This window comes from Colletotrichum orchidophilum (genome assembly GCF_001831195.1).
Source record: "Colletotrichum orchidophilum strain IMI 309357 chromosome Unknown Scaffold_9.1, whole genome shotgun sequence".
NCBI classification, from domain to species: Eukaryota; Fungi; Ascomycota; class Sordariomycetes; order Glomerellales; family Glomerellaceae; genus Colletotrichum; species Colletotrichum orchidophilum.
In genome coordinates, this window is record NW_019172965.1 from 419,530 (window position 1) to 438,962 (window position 19,433).

The 19,433-nt window shown below is 52.3% G+C and overlaps 9 protein-coding genes across 9 annotated transcripts; 6 read left to right on the forward strand and 3 right to left on the reverse strand.

The window, feature by feature from the left end:
* Positions 1 to 2,225: 2,225 nt before the first annotated feature.
* On the forward strand, positions 2,226 to 3,380 carry CORC01_01781 (uncharacterized protein; the record flags this gene model as incomplete). The annotated part of the gene is made up of 1 exon (XM_022613435.1): positions 2,226 to 3,380. The coding sequence occupies one exon, from the start codon at positions 2,226 to 2,228 to the stop codon at positions 3,378 to 3,380; it is 1,155 nt and encodes a 384-aa protein (XP_022480161.1).
* Positions 3,381 to 4,707: 1,327 nt separating this feature from the next.
* Positions 4,708 to 6,212, forward strand: CORC01_01782 (uncharacterized protein; the record flags this gene model as incomplete). The annotated part of the gene is made up of 8 exons (XM_022613436.1): positions 4,708 to 4,875; positions 4,955 to 4,982; positions 5,039 to 5,210; positions 5,266 to 5,402; positions 5,469 to 5,523; positions 5,579 to 5,644; positions 5,694 to 5,823; positions 5,886 to 6,212. The coding sequence occupies 8 exons, from the start codon at positions 4,708 to 4,710 to the stop codon at positions 6,210 to 6,212; spliced, it is 1,083 nt and encodes a 360-aa protein (XP_022480162.1).
* A 426-nt stretch (positions 6,213 to 6,638) lies between these two features.
* Positions 6,639 to 7,659, reverse strand: CORC01_01783 (short chain dehydrogenase; the record flags this gene model as incomplete). Its single annotated transcript, XM_022613437.1, has 2 exons — positions 6,639 to 7,549; positions 7,605 to 7,659. The coding sequence occupies 2 exons, from the start codon at positions 7,657 to 7,659 to the stop codon at positions 6,639 to 6,641; spliced, it is 966 nt and encodes a 321-aa protein (XP_022480163.1).
* Positions 7,660 to 8,635: 976 nt separating this feature from the next.
* Positions 8,636 to 9,574, forward strand: CORC01_01784 (short-chain dehydrogenase/reductase; the record flags this gene model as incomplete). The annotated part of the gene is made up of 1 exon (XM_022613438.1): positions 8,636 to 9,574. The coding sequence occupies one exon, from the start codon at positions 8,636 to 8,638 to the stop codon at positions 9,572 to 9,574; it is 939 nt and encodes a 312-aa protein (XP_022480164.1).
* Positions 9,575 to 10,430: 856 nt separating this feature from the next.
* On the forward strand, positions 10,431 to 11,956 carry CORC01_01785 (uncharacterized protein; the record flags this gene model as incomplete). Its single annotated transcript, XM_022613439.1, has 5 exons — positions 10,431 to 10,654; positions 10,721 to 11,043; positions 11,164 to 11,465; positions 11,544 to 11,706; positions 11,772 to 11,956. The coding sequence occupies 5 exons, from the start codon at positions 10,431 to 10,433 to the stop codon at positions 11,954 to 11,956; spliced, it is 1,197 nt and encodes a 398-aa protein (XP_022480165.1).
* A 584-nt stretch (positions 11,957 to 12,540) lies between these two features.
* CORC01_01786 (uncharacterized protein) lies at positions 12,541 to 13,200 on the reverse strand (the record flags this gene model as incomplete). Its single annotated transcript, XM_022613440.1, has 2 exons — positions 12,541 to 12,706; positions 12,800 to 13,200. 2 exons carry the CDS (start codon positions 13,198 to 13,200, stop codon positions 12,541 to 12,543), a joined length of 567 nt encoding a protein of 188 aa, XP_022480166.1.
* Positions 13,201 to 15,798: 2,598 nt separating this feature from the next.
* On the forward strand, positions 15,799 to 16,374 carry CORC01_01787 (uncharacterized protein; the record flags this gene model as incomplete). Its single annotated transcript, XM_022613441.1, has 1 exon — positions 15,799 to 16,374. One exon carries the CDS (start codon positions 15,799 to 15,801, stop codon positions 16,372 to 16,374), a length of 576 nt encoding a protein of 191 aa, XP_022480167.1.
* Positions 16,375 to 16,465: 91 nt separating this feature from the next.
* CORC01_01788 (uncharacterized protein) lies at positions 16,466 to 17,622 on the reverse strand (the record flags this gene model as incomplete). The annotated part of the gene is made up of 2 exons (XM_022613442.1): positions 16,466 to 16,837; positions 16,891 to 17,622. The coding sequence occupies 2 exons, from the start codon at positions 17,620 to 17,622 to the stop codon at positions 16,466 to 16,468; spliced, it is 1,104 nt and encodes a 367-aa protein (XP_022480168.1).
* Positions 17,623 to 18,171: 549 nt separating this feature from the next.
* CORC01_01789 (uncharacterized protein) lies at positions 18,172 to 19,116 on the forward strand (the record flags this gene model as incomplete). Its single annotated transcript, XM_022613443.1, has 2 exons — positions 18,172 to 18,710; positions 18,765 to 19,116. 2 exons carry the CDS (start codon positions 18,172 to 18,174, stop codon positions 19,114 to 19,116), a joined length of 891 nt encoding a protein of 296 aa, XP_022480169.1.
* Between the last annotated feature and the right edge of the window lie 317 nt (positions 19,117 to 19,433).

The following is a 19,433-nucleotide window of genomic DNA, read 5'->3' on the forward strand; positions in this document are numbered from 1 at the left end:
GTTAGCTACTATGACCAGGATGTGATGCAACGGGAATTTGGACATGCTAGTATCTTTGGCTACCTACCTAGACCGGGAACACCTCCCCTGGCTCATGCACGTATGGCGCAGCTATAAGTTAGTTGCGGTACGGGGCATGTGGCACTCCTTGATCAATTGGTAAATTCATTCCCTTATGTTCTGGCCCATACTATGAATGCATCGAAGAGCCATACGCAACGTGACCAACAGGAGCGGGTGGCAAATGCGGCCCGTCCAGGTAGCAATTCTCCTCCTAGCCAAGGCGGACCAGACGTATCATATACAGGGCTTCGTTCTCGATCCTAGGCAGCAGCAGTGTCGGGTATGTTGCGCGCTATATCCACACTATCAAGAGCAATTTTGATCCTTCCCGTCCACAGCATTGCTGCACACCCTTACGTGACAATTACCTGAGTATATAATTCTTCACTACTTACAAGGGCGTCCTCAATATAATCTAGCGTTGCCCAATTATACCACTCCTCTCCAATAAATGTAGTTTACAGATGTACTGCTCTCCTCAAAGAGGCAGGAAGACGAGCCCACACAATTGTCACTGTCCAGGAGTCGCTCGAGATACCCCTCAATTTCCAGATGCCTGCCTCCTAGGAAGACAAACGTCCTAAGACGACACACGTCTAAGGACACCCCCTGACATATCTCAGTGTTACCGGCAGGTCAGGGCAACCAAATGTAGCACAAAGCAAAAGATTCGGTATCGACAAATTCGTCGTTATTATCTCTCTGTTGTGCATTAAATAGTCACGCCGGCTAGCAACCCAGCTGGTTCCCCAACTGGCTGGGTCGTAAAACTCACGTCCTATATCAGCCTTGAGCCATGCTGGCTTTCGCTGGATCGTCTACTGCAAGGTTCTGTGGCTGCCTTCGCCACATCCTCGAAGGCTGCTGCAATCTTTGTGGCCTGGATTCTTGAGTTGCTTCCAGGCTCAAGCATATGGAAGACGTGATCTTCCACCCTATCAGCACGGTCCAACCTTTCTCTGGCGCGAGCAACGATATCGAGCCAGATCAACAGGTATTCACGAGCTTCTCCATCTCGGGCTATCACGTCGCGGATGAGCCAGCCACTGGTTTTTCTCTCCGGAAGGGTTATCTTTCACTATCCATACTTTGTTTTAAGATTAACAACACCTTGTTGTTCGTCTATGCTTCTCAACTGAATTTTTTCCAATGCGCAGAACAAACGAGTTAGGAGACTAGGCCATTCTTGATACCCGTCTAATCTCAAATCAATACGAACATGCAAGATCCTCTGCTGAAAAGGCGAAGTATTCACGAGGGTATCCTCTGTCCAAGTCGACGCGATTTCGGATTCGCAATCCATTGATGCCGTGTTCCGAGAAGCGGGGCGCTTAAATGTTAAGATAACGAAGAAAGCGCTCGTCGTATGTAGCAGAAGCAAAAAATTGGAGTTCCCACCAGTGCACCTGGCCAGCTATCTCTGCAACTGTGTTTTCGTGCTTATGATTGGTTGATAAGACAACACTGTTGCCGGACAATAAATTACTTTACGGGTTCTGTTGCTCACGGTCAAGAGAGGCAGTTCTAATGAAGTATTGTAACCTGACAGAAAACGTCGCAGGGAGATCCCCTTTGGGGAGTGATCCGAGCGTCGCCTAATATAACTGTGAACTGGGGCTATGGGGGTGGTAATTGGGACACTGGATGATAGGATCTCTCTGAAATGGGGAGCAAAGCAGAACTCGGGACACCCCAGCTATCCAAGTCCGGATGGCCCCGCAACTCCGCTTCTCAATTTGAAGATGTTGCACTGCTGTTGATCGGCGGTGAAGATGTTCCAGGACCTTGGCTAGCTCTGCCGTCTCCCCTCCTTTTGCCCTTGTCATTGGTCTTTGCTCTCCGCCTACGCTACGACCCTGCATATGTCAAGTTGCTAACCCCAGCTTGCTCCATCTCGGGCTATGGCCATACATGGGGTTGCGCGTGTTAGGAGCTTGGGAAGGGGTGTGTTCTTTGCATGGTTGGCTGGAGCTCCAAAAACCTGGTTGAGGCAGAGGCGTTCCAGAGAGACTTTCTGCATTATGAATTTTCCTTTTTGTGGTGGGGGGAGAGCAGAATTGCTATGCTACGCTATAAAGGCTGGAGGGTCCTTCATTCGGCTGCGATGCCGTGTCGTATTCTCCCCAGTCAATGGCATATCGTTCTTGTGCACATCTTCCAAAATGCTTCGCTCTCGTTTTCCTACAGCCCATCACTTCACTGTGTCAATCTTCGGATGCCAGTATCACGCCGACTCACCATCACCGGAGAAGCTGACTCTCATCAACGAGTTCGACGGACTCATCAAGGCCGCCGCGATTTATGTCGAAGAGCTCGAGCAAAATGATCTTCCCTCCAAGGTCTGGATGAGCTACTGGAAGTCTCCCCAGACTTTCAAGACATGGTGGGAAAGCCCGAAAATTTCGGCCTTCTGGGCCGCTCTCCCGGAAAACGCTGGTTTCTGGAGAGAGACCGTGAGCTTGCCCGCCACCAGATCAATGTACGAATCCAACAAGGAGAAGCTTTCCGGTTTCGGCCACTGCGGAGAGCTGATCCCCCTTACCTCGAAAACGGGATACTGGGGCGCCTACCGCTCGCGTTTGACCCCTGAGGGACCCGAAGACAAGTTCGAGTCTACTCTGCCTGCAGTACCTGAGGCCCGTCCTCTTACGGACAAAATCCGTCCCGGAAGGGTCAGAGTGTCCAAGTTCCCTGACAACATTTCCTTCGTGGTCGAAGGCCAAGACTATAGTGCCATGAATGATAACGAGCGCGGTCACTGGAACGAGAACTTCGACGGCCTGACCAAGCAATGGGTCACCAATGTCATGACTACTGGTCCCGCCGGCGGGATGCTTTCTGCTAGAGCCTGCCACGCCTTTGCGGGAGATAAGCAACCAGGTGCCACGAACGGTGCTGTCAACGGTGCCTCTACCAACGGCACAAATGGTGCCAACGGTACCAACGGAGCTTTGACAAACGACCACGGAATCTTCCCCGGGTTGGACTACATTCGCCAAGCTCAGATTCTCTTCTGGCTCGACCTTTCCAAAATGGAACACATTGGCAGAACGGATAAGGTTCACGTCAAGCTCAGACGGGACTTCTTTGGTGCGTATGGACCTGGTGGAGTTATGGAGGGTGGTGATTTGCTGCTCTGGGTCGATGTGGCAGTGTTGAAGGGTGAAGAGATGGACGCGGAGTACGTTGGGTGCTATGATGGAACGGGATTTCTTGCATACGACGACCACCCCGCGTTTACGAGCGAAAAGGTGGAAATCGCCAAGCTGCCGGCATTCTTCGACGCGCCGATCAAGTCCCTGCCTATTGAGTGGTAGACTTGGTAGTAACACTGTATCATCTAATGTTTTGAATCTTCCTCGTAACCCTCCTTTGTGTATATCTTTTCATGATAAACGGCCGACGGGCTTTCTCTGTCTACCGGCGGTCACAGATAGATTCCGTCTTACGTGATGATCTGCGCCCCACGTTCATCCGGTATATTATGAAGCAAGATTGATTTTGCTCAATCAGGAACTGCACATTTACAAACTGTCAGCGCGTTTCCGAGTGGGGGCTGACCGAGATCGAGTCAGTCATGGGAATAGAGTTCACAGGGGCCCTTGTTCGAACTTCGAAGCCGTCCCAGTTCCTCGGGCGGGGCCGTTCTCCAGCAACGACTAATAGAAATGCAATGTGCCAGGGGTTTCTGCGGCCGGCAACCTCATCGCGGCCCAACAGGCCAGAAGGCGAGAAAACGGGAGGGATCTATCGTCTTACCAGAAATGGCCTGGCTTTGAGGGGATGAGCGGCTGCCGACCGAGATCTAACCTGCCCATCCGATGGGCGATTGATACTGTGGTTCCATGGTAGTTCCCGTAACCGTTGATGATCCAACGTCTTTTTGAGGCGTCTTAGCGTCGTCTATCAGTGCAATTCCACAGAACCGGCAATAAACTGAACTCTCCGTTATTACGAATCCCGCATGGGACGAAGGTCATGTTATGTCGTTTTCTCCGATACAACGCAAATGCCTCAAGTGCCCTTACTTTGCCCTTGCGGTCTGCTGCCAAGTAGTTTGACGTTCCCTCTCGCGGGCCAATGCAGACCTTGTCTGCCAGCAGCTAAGTCATGTCCAATGAGCAGAACTTTCTAAAATGGTAATATGCTTGCCGATCTACACACCCCGACCTCTCAGATAATCTACTTCAGCCAGGTACATCCAGAGACTGGCAGAGAGAAGGAAGAAAAGAGGGTTTTCTCGTCATTACCGGTTCAGCATTGTGGGCCTTTGTTGTCTCCTCCACACCCCGAGAATGTCTCTGTAACGGCGAATTGCTACCTGAGTCCACAGTCACGACCCAGTATCTTTACGTCTTGCAGTCGCTTCCTTGGACCCAATGAACGAAGGTTTGGCCGATCCTAACTATCAACTGCAGGCTGGAAGAAACCCGGAGATGGGTCCGGCAGGCTGCAGAGTCTGCAGCCTTTTCGCAACCCAATTCTTAAGCATGAGCTGCCCGTAAATGGCGTTGGTCTAGCCGGTTGAGCATTAACCGCAAGTCTACGCCTTCACATTTTTGGAAGCTCTTTCTTTTTTTTTGCCTATCCCCGATTGAGAACGTGTGTGCTGCGTGTTTGCGGTCAACTCCGACAACCGCAACCATGGCGGTCTCTGCAGCGTTGATGCCCGCGGTGATTGAGATGTGGGTGGAATATGGCATTGGAGTTTTGGTTCTCTTTATACGAATCTTTACACGATGGAAAAAGGTCGTGGGTTTCAAATGGCAGGGCGACGACTACCTGGCCATTGCGGCCCTTGTGTTCTTCACGGTCAGTTGCCTTTGAAGAAGAACCCCTATTTCCTCCCACACCACGGAGCGGGCTCCGCTGACAACACCATGAACCTTAGTTGGAGGTTATGATGTGTCAAATTATCGGTAAGAACACACCCTCTTGAAGAAACTTATCTTTTGTTCTAACTCCCATTTTCCAGTTGAGAAGGGAAGCATCACGGGAATGACTGACGAAATCGCGTTGAGCCTGACGCCAGAAGAATACAAGAGCCACGAGACTGGTGCAAAATGGCTTTTTGCTGCGTGGTATATCTACGTCAGCATGATTTGGAGTCTAAAGGGTATTATGCTCTTCTTCTTCGCTAGAGTCACGTAAGTTGCTATTGATCCATGGCTTACAAACCGGTGCTAAATCACGCTCGTGCAGCAAAACTTTGCCAGAGGAACGCCTAGTCAAGGTGGTGTCCGTGATATGCGTCTTTGCCTACTTGGCCACGCTTGCGGTTGTCACAGGACATTGCCGTCCCATGCACAAGCTTTGGCAAGTGTATCCATATCCCGGAGGTAAGGAAATCCATGTGACGTTTCAGGGTCGGTTGCATCGAGAGATTGGGTTCTAACGTTGGGCAGATGACTGCACGCAAAACACTTCCAAGTATTACGCGTTGGTGACTACAAATGTCGTGTAAGTGCTGCATGAGCTATCCTCATTGTGATTTTTGGCTAATATGCCCATCCAGAACCGATATCATGATTATGTACATCCCCATTCCGTTGTTGTGGAGGCTTCAAACCACTCTTCAAAAGTAAGTTGTGACTACGTAACGCCTGACGTGTTCGACTCTAACGTTCCAGGAAACTTGCCTTTGGCCTCATGTTCTGCGCCGGTTTCTTCATCGTGATCTGCACGCTGTTGCGGTGCATCATCTGTTTGAGCACTCCTGAGAGACTTGACTTGGGATTGAACTGGTCCATTCGCGAGACGGTGAGCTGAAATCCTCATACGCCTTCGATGCCTTTCAACTCAACTAATCGAAATATTATCAGGTCGTCGCTATTATCTGCACAAACGCTCCTTCAATCAAGCCGCTCTTCCCCCATCGACGTACCGGCTCCACGAACCCGAGTAATACTCCTCACTCCGGCCTGGTCACATTCGGCGGTACCGGCGGCACACACAAGATGTCGCGGGTCAGAAATGGCCACCAGAAGCTCGACGAAACATCCTTGGGAAGTCAGGAGCACATCGTCGACTCAAAGGGCGTCAGGAACCAGACCACTGCATTTGCGGACGACCGGAGTTCCGAAGAAGGTGTAAACTACAACACAGGGATCCAGGTCACCAAGGATTATCACGTCGAGGTTGGCCGTTGATTGAAAAGGACCTACCAATGTGACGGGACTTGGAGCATTCCTAAGAATGCTGCTTCCACGAAGTCGGAAGTTGCTCTAGCAATGGAGCGCCGAAGTGCTCTCTGCTTGAGGGAGAAACTCAAGATGTATCATCAATGTACATTTCGTCAGCCATCATCCTACGGCTGGCCGATTGGGTACGAGTTCATGACGTTCTAGTAATGAATTACTGGAATCTTGCGGGGAAGCGGATTCCCCCTGATCCGCGATATCCAACTTTCTGTCACAGTCTCTTGACGTGGCATAAGATATTGCCTGAGCAATAATCCACAGTGTCTTTGAGAATATACAATATTGCGTACCAAAATTCAGGGATGTATGACAACTTGCTGGAATATTGATTACCGTTACGTGTCGTATGCAAAGACCCCGGACGCCCGCTAAAGGCTAGTGACCGGACGGCTTCTGATTCAACAGACTGAACTCCTTGATGTCCTCGAGGTCTTTCAAGGAAGCTTCGTGCTTCTGCTTGATAAATCCCCAAGAAGGTGCACCAAGCGGAACACGCAACGGAATGCGTTCTTCCCTGGATGCAATGCTATAGATGGCATCTGCAATCACAGACGGCTTGGTGAGGGTTCCTGACTTGATCCCCATCTCCACGTATCTTTCGAGAACACGAGCTGGCATGTCTTGCCCTGCATAGGCTGGATGTGGCTCGGAGCGCGCTTTGCTGTGCCCCTCAAAGTTGGTTTGGACACCGCTCGGCTCGGCAATACAAAAGTTGACTAGACGGATATCAGCAACTTGGAATGTGGAAAGGATGAAACCTGACGCTAGCGTACTGTTCCAGTCAGGATGCATCTCCCTTGCTACGGACTCAGTCCAACCTTCAACGGCCCATTTTCCCGCGTGATAATACGCGTGCCCCGGAAAAGCGCATTGTCCAGCTAGCGAGGAGATGTTGAAGATGATACCACCACGGTGATTTTCAGATCCCCGCATGTTTTCGATAGCACGTGTAGTCACTCGAGCGGTACCGAAGAAGAGGGTTTCGATCTCCTCGTGGGCCTGTTCCTCGGTCGCAGACTCGGTGTCACCGGACAAAGAATATCCGGCATTGTTGACAACAACATCGAGATGGAAACCACTACCAAAGTGCTCTGCTGCCGCATCGAACGCATCTTTCACCGACGTGGGTGATGTCACATCCAGAGAAACCTTGAGAATGTTTTTGTCGTTGTCGGGCAGGTAGTCCAAGTCGGCAGGGTTCCGAGCTGTTGCGATCAGGCGATGATCAGGCTTTGTTGCAATCAGAGTTGCGAGTGATTGACCGATGCCCGACGAGCACCCGGTGACTGGCATGAAATTAGTTGTGCCGATCTAGTCGACTAATCAAGAACCGAGACTCACTCAGCCATGTCGCATCCGGAGGAAGTTTGTACGGCTTGGTATTGACTGGGTTCATCTTCTGATTATGCGGTGATTGATTTCTCGAGTTCGACCAAGACTAGCAGTTGAGGATATTCAGGTGATGTAGACCGAGAAGTTGTGGTGTAGCTCCCTTTCTCAACTTCGACTTTATCATCCAACACTAACTTATCGCATCTTATACGATGCAGTCTCCCAAGCTGCCACAGTGATCTCAATGCCAGTCGGTTGATCCGCTTGGCGATATGGCACGAATAGGAATCGAAGTGCTGACGGCCCAAACCCGATTCAGCTCCCCGTGCTGGTCGGGTGAGTCAAGCGGTGTCGGTCAGACTGCAATGCAACAGCAATCGCAGTCGCATCTGGTAGGATACTGCAAAATGCATACATGAGTACATGTACTTTGTGGGAAAGGCTCGCACTCGGGTCACTTCATTTAAAATGGTCTCACATTTCGTTCGCACTGGAATAACCCTTTCGAATCAAGCCCCAGACATTTCTTCTGCGCCTGCGAAAATCTTCAAAATATCATCCTACTTTAGAATCGATTACGTGAACTCACTCTTCGCTACGCCGGGCTATTCAAGACCCCGCGAAGACCCTTGGCGACCTGCTCATCTGCAGTGTTGCCCATCGGTCGGGCCGTAAAGTATGCTTATCTCCGTAGCCATTGAAGCCACATGGTCTGACAGACAACGCGCGTCTGCTGTGCCACCACCTTCAGGCGACCGGATGAGCGTCATGATTGGCCTAGAAGCAGGAATACTGATTTCTCACAGAAGCGAGATCACCAGATTCAGAAGCAGCCGGGACAATGAGGGTCCGGTCAGTTGGGGCCAGACACGCGTAATGGTGATAGCCTTGCAATCAGATTAACTCAGGACTCGTGATCATGAGCTGACTGAGTCGAGATTGAAAACATATAAATCATATCTGAGAGCATTCTTCCGACAGCAGATCTCCGACAAAAACAATTCCATCCAAAGCTGACACTGTTCAAGAAATCGACAAACATGGTCATCTGCAAAAGTACCTCGGTTGAATTCGACCCCGAACGAGACATTCCCAACCTTGAGGGCAAAATCATCTTGATTACTGGTGCGAATTCGGGTCTGGGTAAACAAAGCGTCCTGGAGTTTTCGCGACATGGTCCGGCACAGATATGGCTCGCCGCACGAAACCTCGAAAAGGCCCAAGCCGCAGCAAACGATATCAAGCAGCAAGTTCCCGGCGCTCCCATCAAGCTTCTTGAACTCGACCTCGGATCTTTCGACTCCATAAAAAGGGCCGCCGACACTGTGCTCTCGGAAACAGGGCGCCTCGACGTCTTGATGCTAAATGCCGGCATCATGGCAACACCGCCTGGAATGACCAGCGAGGGCTACGAGGTTCAGTTCGGGACCAATCATATGGGACACGCGCTTCTCACGAAACTTCTTCTTCCGCTGCTCCAAAAGACGGCAAGAAGCGATTCCAACTCTGATGTACGGGTCATCTCGTTGTCTTCCTATGGTCATGCATATGCCACCAAAGGAGGGGTTCAGTACGACAGCCTCAAGACGGAGGCAGAGGCGCTAGGTCCTTACGGACGCTACTCTCAAAGCAAGTTGGCAAACGTGCTATGGGCAAGGCAGCTGGCAAAGGAGTACCCGGATATCACCGTCGCGGCCGTCCACCCCGGTGTTGTCAGCACCAACTTGGCAGCCGGCACGACTGGGTCGCCCAAAGTCGTGCAGTATCTGATGCACTTTGCGAATCGGTGGCTCGTCAACTCCGTCGAGAAGGGCGCACGTAACCAGCTGTGGGCTTCCATTTCAAAGGAAGTCCAGAGTGGAGAATACTACGAGCCTGTTGGAGTCTCGGGAGTTGCAAGCAAGGACGGACAGGATGACCTGTTGGCGAAGGAACTTTGGGACTGGACTGAGGCTGAGCTCCAGGCGCATGGAGCCTGATGAATCATGAACGTTCTAAGCTGTATTTGTACGATATCGATTCCGGTTACGAGTGTTTGTTACGGGTTGTGTTCAACTTAGCTTTGGCATTAATTCCTTCCTTTCCATTATCGAAATAGCTTTTATTCCGGGTACTTTTTTTGTTTTCTCGTTCTCCAAGGTTGATGCTTATTGAGTACAAGCGATTGAGGGAATTTCCATGCGTCCAGTAAACTCGCCTCTAATAGCGAGCAATCAGTTATGCAAAAGGATTTGGCAACCTGCTTCGATATGAGTTCAGGAGCTCTGCTCTCGACGCGAACAATGACAATTCTGTCAGACTGTCGGCATAGTAGATTGTTTGAACATGAACTAAAAAAACACTATCATTTCCATGGCGAAAAAACAGCTATTGAATCGGAAGTTTTAATCGGAGATTGACCAAGTATGGTCAAGCTCCACTAAGTGTTAGTTGGGCTTTGTTCGTTGGGCTTAAATCACCAGTAAGTCAGCGAGATATTCGAGTCGATTTTTGCATTGCGTAACTATCCGGAACTAGGACGGCAAGGATTCTGACTAAGAATACAGCGAACAGCCTTAATACAGGTTTCCAAATCGTTTCTATTTCGTACTCACACATCACATCGAAGTTCATGTCGATTCACTTCTCCATATCCAGCCAACAGACAAATGGAGGTGGCTGAACATCAGATCGGGGTGTAAGTGGTCACACGAGACTTCTTGGTGGGGAAACCCGCACTATCGCACCTCATTTCTCCACCCCACAAAACAGCCGCGTGCAAACCCTGCGCGCAACAACGATGTCCACAGTCCACCTCACCGCTTATTGCAACCGCAAACGTAGCCTCCGTCGCCAATGATTGCGGAGAGAGACGCCTCGCCCCCACGGCAGTTGCCGGACGCCGAACCGGAAGAGCTGTACGGCGAAGAGGTGGGCCTGGAGGAGGAGGCCTTTGCTTGGTATAATCCCGACAAGTGGTACCCGGTCCAAATCGGACAGGTCTTTGCGTCGCGCTACCAAGTGTTGCTAAAGTTGGGATTCGGCTCTGCGTCGACGGTATGGCTGTGTCGTGATCTTGAGTACGCGGGACTATTTCTGAAGGCGACATGCGTATGCCTATAGAGTTGAAGCTAACTAGACTCCAGGAAGCATGTCTATATGACTTTGAAGGTCTATGAAACCGGACATCGCCAGGCACTTAATGAGGAAAGAGTCTTGCGTCACTTGGATGGCGTCGAGTCTGAGCACCCAGGTCAAAAGCTATTACGTTCCATCAAAGACAGTTTCGAGCTGCAGGGAAAGATTGGCCCGCATGTCTGCTTGGTCTTTGAGACTCTTGGACTGTCACTAGCCGATATTCGAGAACTGGCAGGCGGGAAACTGCCAGAAAATCTTCTAAAGGGTTTGATATACGGGCTGCTACTGGGCATTGATTATATGCACTCTGTCGCACATGTCGTCCATACAGGTAAGAAGGATCTTGCTCGCACTATCTATGTTATTTGCACTCGATACAGTTAGGAAGGGGAGTATTGGTTTCCCTGGTAGTATATATGACCTAGATCATCGGTATTGATATATACTTCAGACATACAGGACGGAAACATTATGCTCTCAATTTCAGATACGACAATTCTCGATGACCTTGTGAATGAAGAATGGAGACTTCCAAGCGCAAGGAAAATTGCGGGTGATCGGACGACCTATGCGTCAACAGGCCTCGAAATCCCAGACGACCCAGGCGACCCAGTCATCTCAGACTTTGGCGATGCGCAATTCGGAAATGAAGACTTTGAGGGCGAGGTGATGCCGGACCTGTACCGCGCACCCGAGATTATCCTCGGCATCCCCTGGGACGAAAAGATTGACATTTGGGCGTTGGGGCTAATGGTACGATTGCGCTGCCATCACTCCCTTTCGTGAAGCTGACTTTAGCGAATACGGAATGCTGATTTTCCACGGCACCAGGTGTGGGATTTGTTCGAGGGGAAGCTCCTCTACAACACTCGACACCGCGACCGGAACGCATCCCGAGCCGCGCACTTTGCGAGGACGGTCTCGTTGCTGGGCCCCCCGCCTGATGACTTATTGGACCGAGGGTCGTTGTGGAAAGACTTTTTCGACGAACAAGGTTTGTGATTGGATCTTGGAAGTTTTTGATCATGGCGAACCGGGACTAATGAGTCGGGGGTACAGGTAGACTGATTGTCGATGGCGAGATACCAGAGTCATCGCTGGAGGAGGAAGAGTGCAACCTCGAGGGAGCCGAGCAAGCCGAGTTCTTGACCTTCCTCCGCAAGATGCTCCAGTGGAGACCAGAAGACAGATTATCCGCCCGAGAGCTAATGGAAGATGCGTGGTTGTGTCGGCAAGACGGCTGATGACTGAAGCGGGAAGAAAAACTGGTTACAACGGGGCGAAAAGTCTTTGATGTCGGCAAGAACAAGGGCGATTCGAAGGCTCAAGAGGAGAGAAAGATACCCACTTGCTTTGTTCATTTCATGGTCTAGGTGTTCTTGAAAATCTGTGCTCCAAAGAGGTATGAAAAGCTTGCTCGTCGGGGCGTCTGACCAGTAGATACCAGTAGATGAGAGGGAGTGTCTGATGCACCAGACATAGTTCATTTGGAACTCTCGAGCACACGTACCAAGTCACTAGAGACAGAACAAAACGAAAAGCGCGATGATGTGTAGGGTAGAATTACATTAGGATTACCTCGAACATACTATTCTATATGCTCCGTAACCTCTCTTTCGTCCCAAAAAAGAAAAATGAACAAGCAGGTTTCAATGCAAAAAGAGATGTTGCTTGGCAACACCCCTTCAACGCCATACCCATGCAAAAATATGCGTGTAATGTCTATCCAAGGAGTGTCGTGTAAGCCGAAAGGCTTAAATCATCATGAGCGTCGTGTGAAGCGTGGCAGTGCTCTGCAAAAGCGAGGAAGCAAAAAGAACCATGTCCCCTAAGCGACGGCGGAAATCTCCTTGATCGGGGTGGGCAGCGTGATGATGCCGCATTTGATATTGCGCGTAGAGTAAATCTGGCCAATGGTCCAGTTGTCGTTTTGCCAAGACGTCTCGTCGCACTGGAGATTGGCGACGGCGCCGCCCTTTGCGGTGTAGCGGGCTCTATTGCTCACATTCCCATTAGCCTGAGCCCCCGGGCATCTGTGAACATGAAGGAAGGGGGAAAGGATAAATAAGAGAGAATATATCACTCACGGATACTTGGGATCATCATTGCAAGTCCACGACTGATTCAACGCGACAGCTTTGGCAGGCGTACTCCACGTAAACGACGTCGCGGCGCTCTCCCCCTCGGGCGGCGCGCACTGGTACACCTGCTCGCCGTAGAAAAAGTCACTGAGACGGTTGCTGGCGGCGCTGCAGGCGACGGTGTAGTCGAGGACCGGGTTGGAGACGTTGAAGCTGATGTAACCCCACGAGTTTTGGTGCGCGGGCGTGCTGAAGATGTAGCTGGCGTGGTAGTCGAAGCCCGTGAGCGTCCATTCGGAGAGCTTGCCTGACTTTTGGCCGCACGTCTGCTCGCCGTCGCGTTGGGCGATGGGGGAGGCGAGGGCTCGGGCGAGGAAGAGGAGGGCGGGGAGGAAGTTCATGTGCATCTTGAAGGTTGGTGAGGGTTGTGATGGGTTTGGCGTGGTGTTGAATTAGTTGGGGACGTATTTGTTGTGAAGTAGGATTAGGTGAGATGAGATGAGATGAGATGGAAAGAAGCGTGCTGCTGTATTGCAAAATCACAAAACATCAGACGGGGAACGTTGCCCAGGTTTAAGTACATGAGCAACATCATCAACGTTTTCCCATCCCACCAAGAGTGAACAACAGATCGCCATTGACCTCTCCACAACAACAAGATGCTTCGAGAGGTCTACCCCGGGAGCCCCAGTCATCCATCGCATAAAAGTCGGTAAGGCCGGAGGGGTGGCACCGTTGAACCATGACGTAGCACAAAGGGTACCATTCTCGTATTGGCGACCATAGCCAACTGGACCGGTCGTCGACAAAAATCCTTTCTTCCCATCCTCTCCCCCACAAACGCAGCGTAGATCGTCCCCCGTTGGAAGACAAGCGGGAGAAACAAAAAGAGGGGTGGAGGCAGCATCGCTCACTCGTATCTGGGAAATGGGTGAGCTGATGCGCAGCGAAGCTCAAGGGGGAGGAGGGGTGTGGCAGCGATCAAAATTACCCGATTCCGGCTCATCGCTGCAGGCACCATTCTAGTTTGGGTCCGGGCACGATGTGTATTATTAGAAGACTTTGTCTCTCATCCTATATGGTCCAATCCCGTGTATTTTCACGTAAAATCGGCTGGGGCCTCCCTAGTGCTCAGCGCGGCAGCTGACAGCTAGCAGCTTTTTCCAGGTGGCGTGTGCCCTGGGGCGGACTGCCGATCCCTGGCTCGTATTGGGGAAGATGGCGAAGGGATGCCAGTGGGATGGGATATGCATGAATGCCTCTCCTGTGGCTGTTCTTTTGCTTGCGGCGAGGACCCTGTTGGGCGTCACGAGTACGCCTTGACCTTGAGCACTTGGGTTCAGAATGGGACGATTCCAGGGTCCTTGGTCGGATCATGACGAGAGACCGGATGGGATTTCCTCGGTCAGATTCTCAATTACGAGGGAAGAATAGAGGAACAGCGCCCCCTTCGGTAGCTCCCTGTGATGCAAACGATCCCAAATACGACCAGGAAAATGGATGACCTGGAACCTGCATGGAGCCAGGCTGCAAAATATGCATGTCGCTGCGTTTGTTTTCTGGTCCCCATCCGTCAGTCATGCACGAAGTGACCCGTTTCCAGCCGCATCTCCACTGAAGAACCACTCTTGGATCGGCGCTTGTCATGCTCGTCATGCCACGGGAGCCGACGGTGGGCGGGCGGCGCACTCAAATCTCTGGTTAACGGCAGATAAAGCCACTCATGCCAACGTCAAGTGCCTCTGACTCTGACTAGCCACTCCCGCCTGGGCGATCGATGGATCTTGGCGGTGGCTCTGTCGGACCGGACTGAGCAGTGACTTTGGTCATCGCCGAACTTTGCTATTTCGCCTCAAACCCTCGTGGGAACGTTACACCTCGCTGCGGTCGTGTTCCTTTCTGCACCGACTCAATGGGTCCGGTATCCAGGGCCGCCGAGCAACCGTTGGCCCGTTTCCGGTTTGTGACTCCCGAGTAAAAGAATTCACGATGGATGCGCTGGCTTTTTGCGAATGCAGGCAGCAACGCATCGGCGGGATCTGACCGCCCAGTGTTCGCTCTACAAGCCATTGGTACATCGACATGATGAAACGGTTGAAGAGGGCGGTATGTAGCTATCCGCAGACGGTGAGGAAGTTTACGGGCAGTGTTTGCATGTCAACGAGATTCGCATGAGAAACTGTGCCGCCGCCGACCCTCGTAGATGATGTAGACTCTCGATCTCAAGGGCGAGCACCCGCCACGGTTGGAGGGGGAAATGGAAATCGTGGCGCAGAACAACTGTGGCGTAATGCGCGATCCCGAAGTGACCCGAAGATGCCGGAGAACACCCCGTGGGCAGCCCGCTTGAGTCGGACACGTCCCGGAAACGGCAGATGCACCAACCTGTGATAGGGCGTCCTTCTGCCACGGTCGGCGGCCGAAACACGGTCCCGCCACATGCCCTCAAGTCCAACTCCGAGAGGTCGAGGAATCCGGAGCCATCCTATTTGTGAGGAGCGCGATAAGCGCGATAAGATCAAATTGATTTGCGCAGCCAATGGAGATTGAAAATTGAATGATTCAGGGTCCATCGAGGGGTCAATGCAAACGTTCCCAATTGGGGTTTCTGGCCCTGCAAGAGATCACGGGAGATCAAGAGATCCCACGAATAAGAGTCGATGGGATCCCACGTTGTCACTTCCGACTCAAGCCTCCAGGTCCCGATGTGAGCTTGGAGAACCGATCCGGCGAACGTCGGACCCCACGTGTTGACATGGTTTGTCGCCAGGAAAGGATGTGGTGGTGGGGCTATCACAGCTTCAATCTCGACACGATGGAGGGGTAGAAAATTCTAGACAACCTTCGTGTTAGGTTAATAGCGCCACAACCGCTGCAGTCACTATCACGTCTGATGTTCATCTCCGTCCAGCCTTTTTGTGTCACCAGGAACCTCAGAGACGCTGTTACCGCGATTTCCAAAGTCCATAGAGTGGTATGAGTCGCATGCAGTTGCCGCTGTTCAGATGCCCCTCGATATATATCGCGAGCTGCATCGTGCTCACCACGCTTCTGATGACGCTCGAGTCTGTCAAACCACCCAGGGCGCTGCTGTAGGTCGTGATCACGTCTTTGCCGAGACCTCTTCTGCCGTTGCCATCATGAACAAAGTCGCCCTCTTGACCTCGTCCAAGCACGAGCCGGGCGTTACCATCCGCCAACGCTCAGATCTCATTGCCGTATTCGGGCCGACCTCCGACCTCGCGCTCCGCTTCCAGAGACTAGTCGCCGTCGCGTCGTCGCTCCTCTTCGTCTACGCACATCTTCTCGCCACCTCAACCCTCACGTCGGCCGTCATTGCGACGCGTCTTTTTGCCGTTCACTCGTACATTGTCCTCAACAAGACAACAACAGCGGTCCGCAGGTCACTGGGACATGTTTGGGAATCCAAGAAAGTCCAAAAGTTGAGGAAGAAATTCTTCATGGAGTTTGCAACGACCATATTGGGCCCGGGAGGCAACATGCTGATAGTCATGGTCTTTTGGCCGGGGTGGTTGTTGATCCTGGGCTTCCTCTTGGCCCTCCGTACGCTGGCAGGGTGAAGAATCAAGGATGCCGCTCTTGGCATAATTGTTCACACCTCAATGACCCCGCGGGCCGGACTCGCCAAACACAGTCGACGAAAAACGACCTTCATCTCGAGAAGAAGAATGTGTTACCGCCGGCATCCTTCCGCACTTCCGTATCATAGTCCTTCTCGGAGTCAAACTCCTGCCACATGCTCGCTGGGTAGATGTGCTTGTTGCGCTCATACCAGCGCCGATCCACCACTTTCGTCAGGGTAGGGTCGTCTGTGGCTCCTTCGAGAGTGTTGATATCAGGCAAGGCCTTCACTGCAGCCGCCTTGAGAGCCGCTGCGGTGGTCAGTCCGCCGGCGGGGGCAGCCGGGGCTTCGTCGGGTTCCGGACCGTCCTTTTTGGGCGGCGCGTCGGCTTTGTAGTTGAAGAGTTGTTGGCCACCTGGGCCGGCGTTTTTGTTGATGATGAAAAAGTAGAACTCGTAGTGCTAGAGAAGATTAGACAGATAATCAGAATAGAATATCAACACGCTTTACTCACATGTGGAATGATGATGGACCCCCGAACGAGCATCAGGTCGTCCACCCCAACTCTCGCCCATTCCCTTCGTGCATTGGCCTTTTCCCCCACGCCCAGCTCGGCGCCAACTTTTCGACTCTTGTCAAGGAACACCCAGATGTAGTCGCCCTTCTTGACGCGTACGGTACCACCTGGGATATTTGAACCGTCGTAAAAGACGAATGGTATGGCAATTTCCGTCGTTTTGACAGCCTCTTGTATCGCCAGGAACTCCTTGCGCAACGCCTCTCGCTCAGCTGCTTCGCGGCGCAATGCCGCTTTCGACATGACCTTGGGCACAAAGGCGACTGACGAGTTGGCAACGACTTTGGACTTCTTCACTGACGTGGCTTTGTTGTCGTCGCCCTCGTCTGCCTTCTTGCCTTTCTTCATTGGCACCAAATCCTCCTCCTCCCCCTCCTCTTCATCGTCGCCAAAAGACAGCTTGCTGCCGCCGAGCTTCTTCTTCTTCTTTTTCGGTTTGCTCGCACCGCTGGCCGAGTCGCTCCCGGGATCTGGCGTCGCGGAATGGGAGCGGTCGGGCGTGGATGTGCCGGACAAGGCGGCTTCTCGTTCGCGGTCTTGCTGATCGAGGACCTCGGCGCGTCGTTTGCGAAAGTCGGAGAGCGCGACGAGACCGACGGTGCTGTCCGAGATGCGCTCCGTTGTTGTCTTGTTGGACGGTGTAAACCGCGAGCTCGCTTGTTCGGACATTGTGTGTTCGTAGAGGTGGGCGAATAAGAGAACGGTGGCGGCAATGGTGATGGTGGTGGTGGATTACAGGAGGCAAAGCTCCGGCAGTCGCACTCAATGGAGCTCTGGCGATGATGCCTCAGCAAAAAGTGAAGCGACGACAAGCAACGTGTGGCGTCGAGTCTGCGCCACAGTTGACACCGTGTGACGGACCCACATCCCGCAGTGGGTCCCGTTCGCTGGCAAGCCCCACTTATGCCGTCCTCACCTTCCCGTCACCTTTCCTCCGCCCTGCAGTGAGCTGAGTTGTTTCCAGCTCCCCTCCAAGCTCCCCCGCCACCTCATTATTTTCTCCTTGCTCATATGATCCTCGTACCTTGTCCATAGAACCGTCCCCTTTTATGTTCTGGTCTTGTCTTGTTCCCGTCGTTTCTTTGTCGCACTTCAGCTCTGATTTGTGAGGCCCGCTTTCACTCCCGCCTGATCCGCTCTGCTCCAGTTGCAACTTGCGGCCCGAAGGACATCCTTCCTCACCACCGCTAAGGTAGAGCGGCCTGCTTTTCCGAGACTATGGACAGCCGGCCGGTTGCGACGGCGCCTGGTCCGTATAATGGTCCCGGATCATATCCCCCACCACCTTCCGGAGCGCCGCCGGGCGTCTCAGTCGATCCCTACTCTCGGCCGCCTCAGTCTACCACCCCTACAGCTCCTTACCCAGGACCAAGCTATGGAGGACCGCCTCTCGGACCGACGAGTGTAGCTCCTGTTGAGCACATGTCTGGTCCTGCAGCGTACCCAACTTCGCATTCTCAACAAGCCAGCATGGTGGAGGGTCCCCGTCCTTCAGCTGCCCTAAACCCTCTTGCCACAACGACGCAAGACCTGAAAACGGTCAAGACAGGTACCCAGTTTGCTCTCCGAGAGTATCTGTCTCTTCAAAGAAAGAGAGGTCGACTGGACGGCGCCATGTCACTAGAGTTGGAAGATCAAATCAGAGCTCAAGGTCGTGTACTAGTTGGTGACCTCAGGGTCTTGCGGAAGGGGGTAGCGAGCCTGATTAAGGACGGCGAAAACCACCGCTGGAGAAACTGGCTCATCGGCGGAGCTGTGTAAGATCCCCCGCCATCAAGAGCTCAGAGGAACTGGCTGATAGACGAGAACAGAGCAACATTCATCCCAGCCGTGAAGCGCATCTTCCGCCGCCCTTCCGATAAGACGGAGAGCGATGTCCAGGCGTCCAACAGCACCGAGTACGCATTCTGGCGCAGCAAGGCGTTAGTCGCCCGCATCAAGGATAGCCTCCTAGGCCGCAACAGTTTTGCTAGCATTGCCTTCTTCGTATTCGCTGTGCTATACGTCTTTACCAATGAGGTTTCTCTGCAGGTGGCCAAGACAGTGTCGAAGCGGTTGAAGCGACTCACTGCCAAGATTGAGAGGGGAGACTCCGAGGTTGTCGATCAGGACATGAAGCTGCTCGAAGGCTGGCGGTGGAGAGTCCTCACGTGGGGACAGTGATTTAGGCGAGACACGATGCATATGCGAGCATGTGTGACAGACATGAGAAGGCGACAGCGTTGCATATGGAAGCGTGCAGATTTCCACTTGTTTTCAAGCGTTTATACATTGGAAGAACCACCCACAGATATATTTGTGCTCCTCGATACTCTATATCCCCGCAATATACAATTTTCAACCTTCATCTTATTCTCCTGGCTCGCGCAGTCAACATCAACTTCTTTGCCCCAGTGCTGTGTAGAACTTCAACATCTTCCTTGATGTGAGGGGCAGCCTCTGGGGATCCAACGAAAAGATGGCTATTTTGCAACTCTGTG